At 53.6% G+C, this 10,089-nt stretch overlaps 2 protein-coding genes across 2 annotated transcripts in view; one reads left to right on the top strand and one right to left on the bottom strand.

Moving 5' to 3' along the window:
• LOC101563943 (cystatin-13) overlaps positions 1-5,698 on the top strand; it is a 7,614-nt gene extending 1,916 nt beyond the window's left edge. The window contains exons 2-4 of the mRNA XM_004635666.2: positions 836-1,165; positions 4,300-4,413; positions 5,586-5,698. Of these exons, the coding sequence (XP_004635723.1) occupies positions 935-1,165; positions 4,300-4,413; positions 5,586-5,669 (429 nt within the window). The 5' untranslated portion in view covers positions 836-934 and the 3' untranslated portion in view covers positions 5,670-5,698. The remainder of the gene's footprint in view (positions 1-835; positions 1,166-4,299; positions 4,414-5,585) is intronic.
• A 1,534-nt stretch (positions 5,699-7,232) lies between these two features.
• LOC101563544 (cystatin 9 like) lies at positions 7,233-9,310 on the bottom strand. Its single transcript, XM_012515665.2, has 3 exons — positions 8,986-9,310; positions 8,087-8,197; positions 7,233-7,466 (listed from the first exon to the last, which is right to left on the bottom strand). The coding sequence occupies exons 1-3, from the start codon at positions 9,220-9,222 to the stop codon at positions 7,377-7,379; spliced, it is 438 nt and encodes a 145-aa protein (XP_012371119.1). The 5' UTR covers positions 9,223-9,310; the 3' UTR covers positions 7,233-7,376.
• Positions 9,311-10,089: the final 779 nt, after the last annotated feature.

Raw genomic sequence — 10,089 nt, 5'->3', positions numbered from 1 at the left:
TGGTTTGGCTGGCTGGAGTGTTGTGGGGATCGAACTACAGCAACCTGAGGCTGACAGCTTTGTGGAAGCAGCCACTTAAACAACTGAGCTAAGGCCAGGCTCCCCACTTACATATTCTTACAGCAGCAGTTTGGTGTCCCTGAGAGTTTTACAGATGTGTGTTCACCTGCAAGCAGGCGCGGGGGCCAGGGGTTCAATCCCCAGGCCTGCCATGCTGGCCCCACCCCCAGGGTGTGCTGAGACAGGGAGTGAGACTGGGCGTGGTGGTGTGCTCTTGTAATCCCAGCACTTGGGAAGCTGTAAACAGGAGAATTACTATGAGTCTGATCTAGCAGTGAGACCTTGAACACCCTATAGACCCTTCCCTAAATAAAAATAAATAAATAAAAATAAAAAATAGAGATGTACATTAAGAATGCACATGTCCAGTTCTCTCTGGCATGTGCACCCCTCTTCCAGGTTTCCAGGGCTCTGAGATGCTGTCTTGCAGGTCCCCTGGAGGCCCCCTCTCATAGCATAAGTGACCAAGTCTCTGGCCAGTGGTAGTTGGCTCAGTCCCCACCCTCTCTGTGCTGTAGTCAGGGTGGAGCTGAAAATGCCATATGATCACCTGTCAGTTTGTTCCCCTGGCACCCTGAAGTTACCTAGGGGCCCTCCCGGAGCCGCCCCATTACCTGAAATGCAAGTGTGGCCAAAGGGCCTCACTGTGGTTAACAAACGTGAAACCAAATCCCTGAGCTTCCATGCTGTGTCCGAGCTGGAGAAGAGGCCCACGTGCACGTGTTTTTGGTGCCAGCCACCACGTTGACCTGGGTGCCTTGCTCTGAATCCACAGCACTACTCTAGGAGCTGGCTGAGGCGTGTAGCCTACAGAGGCAGTGGGGCCCCACACGGAAGACCAGCACGCGTGGCCTGTGCCCCTGGCTGCTGAGCCATGGCCAGACTTTGCTGGGCCCTGCTGCTGCTCCTCACAGTGGCTGCAGCCCCGGAGTCCAGCATGGTCCAGGCCTGGGGCCCCGCGAAGGTGGTGCGGCCATTCCAGGACATCTCCTCGTCCTACGTATATGTGCAGCAGGCGGTCTGGTATGCCATGAAGGACTACAACAAGGCCAGCAAGGACAAGTACAGCTTCCGCGTGGTGGAGATTCTGAAGTCTCAGGAGCAGGTGGGCGAGCACACTCCTCCTCACTCCTTCTCTGTCCTGGTGGGGTGGGATCCTTATCCATGGGCAGCTTCTGCCACCAGGAATGGCCACGGAATACCATCAGCCAAATGGTACTGATTTTATTTTAGAGAGTTTGGGAAGAAAATTAATTATATTTCATTCACTGTTATTCTGGGGTGGGGTTAAAAGTATCCATTAAAAAACTTCACACTGGTGGGATCCCATTAAAACATGGAGGTCCAGGGTCCAGGAGGTAGCTTGAGGTGCCCTTGTATGGGGCCAGCTGCGCACCTTGGTGTGAGTGATGATACCGCACGACAAGGATACTTGTCAAGCTGTCAGTGCAGCAGGAACTGGGCACCCGGAAGGGCTTGACAGACAGCCTAGCAGCATAGAGGGAGGGGTCCCATCTGTGGCCATCAGATGGTCAGTGAGACCTGTGGCACCTGCCAGTGTCTGTGTGCTCATGCTGTCCCCCTCCAGTTAGCGATAGGACAAGTGGTAGGAAAGGCCTTGCTGAGACTCACTGGCCTGGTGGCAGATGCTGGTCAGCCCCATCCAGAACTGCTTCCCAGGGGACTGTCTCATAAGCGGGTGTCCTCTATTACCAACATCAAGCATCAGGCACTGCGCACAGCTGTCCAGGAGACTTCCAGGCTGGGACATGGTGACAGAAGTCTTGCTCCCTGCTGTGAGCCTGTTTGCTACCTTTGTAAATGTGATCTGTTACCAAGGGCTGTGAGACAGTGGGTACAGAGCATGAACAACAGAAAACAGCTGGGAAGCTGCTCTCTATTGAGGAGGCATAAGGAAGGCGACAACCAGAGTGTGGTCCTGGGTTCTGTCCCGGATTCAAAGGACCCTTGGAAAGGTTTGCATCCTGACTGTGCGACAGGAGAGAGCCCATGGACTGTTAGTTCAGAGAGAGATCCTTCTGCCCTCATGAGCTAGGGGCCCCAGGCCTGGGGAGGAGCGGAAGTGAGGCCAGCCTGGTTGAGCCTGGAGAGAGAACAGCCGCAGTGGACAGGGTGGTGACCTCACTGCAGGCAATGCCCAGCCCCACGCCCTCAGCTCCACACACAGCATATTCTGCTCTTGGGCCTGGAAAGAGCCCTACCTTATACATTATTATTATTATGGTTTGGTTGTCTCTTTCTACATCGTTTGTGAGCTTCATGTGTTTGGTTGCATACAACAATAGTGTGTCAACCATCCCCCCACCAAATGTTCCATTTTGTTTTCTTTTTTTCCGGAACCCGGGATTGAACTCAGGCCATTGCGCTTGCCAGGCACTTATTCCACTGAGCCACCTCCTGGGCCCCAATAATAGACTTCTTTTTTTTTTTTTTTTTTTTTGGTGGAACCGGGGATTGAACTCAAACCCTTGCCCTTGACAGGGAAGCGCTTATTCCACTGAGCCATCTCCCTGGCTCCCTCCGTTTTGTTTTTGAGACAGGGCCTTGCTCTGTAATTCAGGCTGGCCTTAAACTCATGGCAATCTGGGCTACATGTGAACTCCTGCCTCTGCCTCCCCAGAGCTGGAGTTACAGGTGTGTGCCATCATGTCGGGCCAAAGGGGTGTTCATTTTTATCTTGGAAAGATGTTATCGTATATATTGAAGGTGTATACTGTGATGTTTTGAAATACCTAAGGTGAAGTGATTGCTACTCTAATAGCACTAATTAGCATATCCATCCATTATCCTTTTTGCATGTGTTTTGCTAGAATACCTAAATCTACTCTTTTAGCAAAAATCCAAATGCGATACCGTGTTATTAATCCTAGTCCCCATGTTGCATTTTGGTCCCTTGATGTGTTCACTCTACAAATTTAGCTTTTATCATTTGACTTATGTCTCCCTCAGCCTTGCTCTTTGTACTCGGTGACGTAAGCTGGGTGCAGAAAGGAAAAACCCTGCCTGATCTTCCTGGTGTGTGGAGCACTGGGATGCTCCTCCTGCTCTGCTGCAGAGCACTTTGTACAAACAGACTGAAATTCCTTGGTGACTCTGTTTTGATTCTTGGGTGGCTTTGAGGTTCTGAGGGTTTGGAATGGGGACACCGCATGTACATTTGTGCACCTGTGTAAGTCTAGCAGCAGACGGGGTTAGATCAAACGGCATGTAAATCCCCACTCCACCCTCTACCCTAGATTCCAAGTCTCAGCTGACTAGGTGTCAGGTCCCACAGGATTCTCTCCCAGTGCTTTAAAGGTGAGTGCAAACCACAGGGTCTCAGCGCAGGCCAGGCACAAAGGGACAGCGACCTTCAGAAGCACTTGACAATTCTGCCTGCAGCACCCACCCATTCTCTTCAGTCCCCAGGCAACCCTTTTATAGTTTCTAAAATGTTTATTACCTTGCTGGGTGTGGTGGTAGAGGACTATAATCCCAGCACTGGGGAGGCTGAGGCAGGAGGATCACAAGTTTGAGGGCAACCTGGGGTACATGTGAACTCAGGGCCAGTCTCCGCTATACAGGCAGACCCTGTCTCAAAACAAAACAAAACAAAATATCTATTACATTTCCTCATTTATCTATGTTTTTTTCTGGAAGCAGTCCCTCATTTAAGTTGGCCATTGTCTTTGCTATGTCTTATAAATCTCGCTTTCTCTTTGCTTTTCCCAACCCTAGAGTCTTGTTCCCTCTCGTGCCACTGTGTTCTCGTGGGTGGAGGGCTGTCTGGGCTGCGTGGGTGGAGGCCAGGCTTGTGCAGGCCCCGTCACATGGAATGAGATTGTCAGCAATGGGAGGTTTTGGCAAGATCAGGCCATGCTGCAGTGCTCGTTCCAGAGTATTCTGAACATGCTGATGACACACCAATTTTCCCTCCATATCTGCTGGTCAGCTGTGCTGATGCACCCCACGTTGCTATTTATTTCTCAAGCCCCTTGCTTTCCCAGGGGACATTCTCTGGGACTAAGCATCCTTGCCTTATCCCAGGGACAGCTGCCGTCACATTAAATTAAATAATGGAGGAGAGACAGCAATCAGCATCAAGGTCAGAATCCCCCAGTGACCCACAAATGTCTGGCGAGGAGATGTGGAGGAGAGGACAGGCAGGGAGCTGGCCCTGTCCCCAAAGCTGATGGTGTGTTCACCCATTTATGGTACTTCGTCCTCCAATGCTGGCAGGTCACAGACAGCCTGGAGTACTATATTGAAGCCAAGATTGCCCGAACAATGTGCAAGAAGGCTGCCGGAGAAAACGAACACTGCTTGTTTCAAAAAGATCCCCACATGCAGAAGGTGAGGCTTGAGGCATGGAGGGTGGCCAGCTGGGGCAGGCCTGAGGCCCAAGCTTCATTAGCTTCTCGCTTCCTCTCCACCCATGTCTGGTCGCTGTGGACAGCCAGGTTTAGGATTCAGAGCACCGTTTCTATCATCCATGGTTGGTACCTATCTCCTCAGCCCACAACAAACACTGACATGTATGCACACAAACACACATGCACACCCAGCACACAACCATGTACACACACACATAGGCCTAAAGCAAAACCAGTCCATTATTTCTCACTGTCTTCCACTCAGGGATGTGTTCTCCTGGACAAGTTTTCTACTCCTGGGGTCCTTACGGAGGCCGAGCTACTCTGATGTGTGGATGGTCAGCCCTCTATCTGGGTCTTGGTCCTTGGCTGGTCCTGTGGAGACCTGTCCACCCGCCTCTCTCAACCTGTTTAAGACCAATCTCGGTGATGTTTCTCTTATAGCTGAGACAAAATACCCAATACTCAAAATGAAGGAAGGAAAGGCTTATTTAGCTGACAGTTTGTGGAGGTTTCAGTCTGTAATCAGCTGGCGCCAAGGCAGGGTGGCTTGGCACAGGGGCAACAGTACAAGTTGGCAGAAGGCAGCAAAAGCAGTAAGAGCACAAGGGGAGAAGAAACCTCTTTTCCTCTCTTATATTGTAAGCAGGCTGCCACCCCCCTAGGGGTCCCCCTATCTCCCTGCCCTCCTCTTGCACTGGATGAGAATGTTTCCAAAGTGAAGACCCCGGACCCCTGCTGAGTCACTTCATCATACTTCTAAACTTCTCAAGTTGATGCAACGTATCAAGCATGACAGGGCCTCTCTGAGAAAGAACCCCTGGGTTGACCCATTGTCCTGGTTTGTCTAGGCCTGAGGTCTTTGTGGGATGTGGACCGTGAGAACTATATTGATTTGCTGTTCTACCTTCTACATGACAGAGTAGTGGGGGCAGGTGTGTGCCTCAGGGCAGGGGTTGGCAGTGGCCTGGTCCTCAGGGGTGAGCAGGGCGTGAGGCTGGCACCTCTCCTGAGTCCTGGGTCATGGTGGGCTACAGCTAGGTCAGGCCGCGTCTTCCTCCACTGAACAAGTCCTGGAGCTTGGCAGTGGGACCTTCTGCTTTTGCTTTCCCTCCTTTCGTATGAGCTAATTCTTCCTTTCTTCTCTTTTAGGAGGTTTTTTGCACTTTTATTGTTAGATCCAAGCCATGGAAATTTGAGCTAACCATGCTGAAGAAGCACTGCAGAGACGCCTAGCGAGCTCCTGGTGCTCCTCTATGCATTTCCCTGGGCGAGCAGTAAAGGTCTTTGTGATACCCAACCCGTGCTCCAACTCTGCTGCTTCTCTGATTTCTGGGGTCTGGTGCTGAGGGCAGGCAGCCCTGGCAAGGGGAGCCGTCTCCTGGCAGTGTGGCCTGTGCTCCTGCTGTCCTACGGGCATAGTAGATGCCTAAGGGTCCTTTTGACTTCATGTGTCGCAGCCTAGACTTCCACAGATGTGCCCTACCAGGAGTCCCAGACACATAGAGCCCATAGCTCTATGGCCCTGAAACAGCAGGGTTTTCCAGTGCTGGGCATGGGAGCTTGGGCGTTGTGCATGGGGAGCCTTCCCTGACCACTGAGCTGCACTCCCCTTCAGAGACAGTGGTTCCACACCCAGGACCTGGTCAGAGATACAGATGAGCCTTTCAGAAGTTTGGGCTTGTGTAGTGAGGTAGAAAAAGTGCAAGAGTAATGGTGCTTAGAGAGCAGCCTGTGTGTGTGTGTGTGTGTGTGTGTGTGTGTGTGTGTGTGTGTGTATAGGCAGGCTGCATATGCCTAAGCATGTATATGGGCAGGCTGCATGTGTGTGAGCATGTGGACAGGCTGGTTGCTTGTGTGTGAGCATGAGTATAGGCAGGTTGCATGTGTGTGTGTGTGTGTGTGTGTGTGTGTGTGTGTACAGGTGGGTTGCATGTATGTGAGCATGTGGACAGGCTAATTGCATGTGTTTAGTGTGCGGACAGGCAAGTTGCGTGTGTGTGAGTGTGTGGACAGGCCTATCTGTCTAAGATCGGAGCTGCTTGACCCTCCCATGTTTTCTGTCCCGGCTGGAGGAGTATGGCTGGCCACATGGGTCACTCCTGCTGGTACCAGGAAATTGCCAAGACTTACCTCCAAATCTGAACCCTGGTCAGGGAGACCATGGTGTTCCCCACCCTCTAAACTGTGGAATTCAGCCCTGTGGGGGTACGAAACCCACATGTGTGGCGCAAGCCCTGATCCTAGTGGGACACGCAAGAGGCTGGTGGTAGCTGCCCTTGAGCCATGACTCAATCTATGCTGGTGGCTCTCCTGTCAGGGCTGTGGCTGCCCACTGTGTGTGGTGTGCATGGGACACAGCCCTCTTCCTGACATGGAATATACAGATGTGTTCAGCAAGAAGGTTGAAGTAGCAAGCAGGGCAGGCACAACAGCCTTCTTTAAACCTGTACAGGAAATCGGTGGGAACATGGGTGTGGGAGAAAGGGCCAATGTCAGGGTTCCTGGCCACCAGTGCATCGTTCTCCAGGGCTCATTAAGTCCCCACCCTACTGTGTGTTGAGGGTTCACTGCCCTCTCTCCACTTGCTCTGAGGTCACTGTCACTGCCACTGCGCCACTGCCCCACAGGACATCTGCAGGATCCTAGGTGACAGGTGCTTTGCTTCTGTCCCTGGCAGTAGCTGAGAAGCTGAGGTGGGGGAGACCCTTCTGCAGTGTCTAGGAGGGACCTTTCCCAGAAGCATGTGCAGATAATCTCTATGAGCAAGCTTTAATGAGTTCTCTGTGATGACCTTGAGCAAGAAAGAACTTTATAGAACTGGAACAAGGGCCCAGACTCCCAGAAAGTGAGGGGAAAACACTCTTGGGGCAGCTGGGCCCTCAGGAGCCACATGGGAAGCGCTGACGTCTTGGAGGTCAGCAGTGTGGCCAGGCCTGGGGCTCAGGGGGAGTACGCAGAGCAGTTCTTGTTTAAGAGTTGGAACTCTGTAGTCCAAGGCAGTGTGCTCACGTTGAAGGTGCAGGTGATGACCTGTGAGGTGGTAGACGGCACAGAGTGAGAGAAGGCCCAAGATGCACTCCCATCTTCCAGTACTAACCCTAACATCCTGCTGTCCCAGGGCACTGCCTCCTGCATCCTCAAGAGGAGCCCCAGTCTGTTCTGGGGAGATCCATGTCCCCAGAGTAGGACTCTATCCTGCCAGGAGCTGCCCTGATTCATGCAGCCTGCCAGCTTTGGGGCCATGGTGCTCACATCCAGCTGTACCTCGCCCTGTCCACAGCACCTGGGGTAGCTCGGCAGGCAAGGGCTGGGCCTCAGGGAGATTGAAGGGCCCAGTTCAGCCTGTACCACAGGGTCTAGGGCAGGCACAGAGGGACCTGAGATGGGCACAAGGTAGCAGAGGCCAGGTTAGAACTTGTTGGGCTCTTCTCCTGAGGGCAGGGCACGCAGGCTGGAGGATCACACAGGGACATTCTCTGCTCCTCCCCTGACACCAGGGGGCTGCAGTGTGGCATGGGAAGAGCCAGAGAGGAGGTGCGCAGGCCCTGTACCCACCCTGCTGTCTGCCTGGCAGGTCCCCAGTTGCAGGCTTGTGTCCTACCTCCCAGCACTCACAGCTGGGAGAGCAGAGAGCCAGCACTCTGTCTTACATTGCTGGGCTCAGAGCTGTCCTGGAAGAGGCAGTTGTCGAGGTCCTCCTGGAGCTTCTTACACATGGTTCTGCGCAGCTGCAGCATCATGGAGAATACCATGTTGTCAGTCTGGTGGGGACAGGAAGAGGAAAAGCAGATTTACGTGACACTGCAGTGTGGACTGACTGTGCAGTTATGACTGCTCCTGTGGGAGCTCTTTGGAGGCCTTGACCAGCTCTGGGAGATGACAGCTGAAGACCCTCTCCAGTAGGGGTAGGGACAGAGGTCAGTAGCCTGGTGCATTGAAAGACACAGCAGAGCCACAAGCCATGAGCACGGCCCCAGTTCAGGTCAGCCCGGCTCATCTTGGTGAGAGCTGAGCCTCTTCCTGTGCAGGTATCTAAGCCCATAACTGGATGCAGACGCCTGGCGTGCATTCATGTGTGCATGGGATGTGCCAGCCTTGCAAGCTGGAGTGGCACCTGCGACAGGTTGGTGCAGTCATTTGAGCTGCAGCAAGAGAAAGGCCCACCCTGCTGCCATGCCCACGACACCCATAGACACTCCAGGACAATTCAGGGTTAAGAAGACAGACAAAGGGAGTGTAGGGTGCCCTGATCATGCCCTGACAGCAGGGGAACAGGGCAGAGGGTCTGTGCCCTCAGTGACAGTCAGGGCCAGTCATCCTCCTCCTCAGTGTCCCCACACCTCCTGTGCTTGCTATTTTTCTAAGCATCCCTGTCATGTCCTTTCTTTGGAGCCCTTCTCAGTGCGTCTCTGTTGATACACGTTATTGGCATCGGCTGCCTGGGCCTGAGCCTGGATGACTGGTAGTGAATGAGGCCCTGGGGTAGGAGAGCCGGGAGGGACCCTTGCCTGGATCTGTGCAGGAAGTGGACAAGGCTGTGGTCTCTCACCTGTTCCCTCTGGATGTTCAGGACGTGCTCCACCCGGAAAGCGTACTCATCCTCATGTTCCTGGTTGAACATGTGTTGGGCGAACTCCATGGTGGGGGGGGCATAGATTGTCACCTCGCCGTGGTACTCCTGCTCCGGCTGGATGTGCCAGGCCACAGTGCCCAGGAGCTGGATGCCCCAGAGGAGCAGCACCAAAGCACAGGCCCGTGGTGGCCTCTTCCTGGGGAGATGTGCCATGGTGTCCTTGCCCTTCCCAGCCGCTACTCTGCACCTGCAGCTCAGGTCCAGTCCGTAGTCTCTTATGCTCAGGCACAGGCTCCTCCCTGGCCTCTCTGCGTCATACTGTGTCCCTCCTACATGAGCTAGCCCTGGGGAGTTGGCCCCTGGGGGTACACATGGCTCCCAGCTGGTCCCTGGGGAAGAAGCTGACTGATGCCAGGGGAGGGACTGGGCTCTGCCTCAGACTGGGCACACTGGGCACACTTCTCTCTGCAGCCCTCCCTGCCTGGGTGATGCTGTCCCCACCCCCCCACAGGAGATGAAAGAGCAGCTCTGGCTGAGAGAGCAAGTGCACGTAGGAGGGACACAGCATGACATAGAGAGGCCAGGGATGAGCCTGTGCCCGAGCAGAAGAGATTACCTCCTACGTGAACTTGCTTTCTTAGCCAGAGTTGTTCATTCATCTCCTGTGTGTTGGGGGAGGGGAGGGGATGGCACCATTCAGGCAGGAAGGGATGCAGAGACAAGGCCAGTGTGCCCAGTCCAAGGTAGAGCCCAGTCCCTCCCCTGGTTTCAGCCGCGTCCTTCCCCAGGGACCAGCTGGGAGCCATGCGTACCCCCAGAGGCCAACTCCCCAAGGCCTGCCCTTGCCTACTGACCAGCTCCTGGCCAGCTGGGATGCAGGGCTCTGGGATGAAGGACAGCTGGGGGAGGCACTATGGCTCCAGTGATAGATGAAAGATGATTGCAGTTCCTTTAAGCCACTAACATCCAATTTTGGGCGGGTGGGTTGCACAAAAATAAGAGAAAGCTGGAGGGAGAGATCCAAACCTTATTGCATGTGACACATTATTCATATGCATACACACAAATATAAAGTGCTTT

This window comes from Octodon degus, unplaced genomic scaffold (assembly GCF_000260255.1).
Source record: "Octodon degus isolate 3935 unplaced genomic scaffold, OctDeg1.0 scaffold00073, whole genome shotgun sequence".
NCBI classification, from domain to species: domain Eukaryota; kingdom Metazoa; phylum Chordata; class Mammalia; order Rodentia; family Octodontidae; genus Octodon; species Octodon degus.
This window is presented reverse-complemented; position numbering and strand designations above follow the sequence as displayed.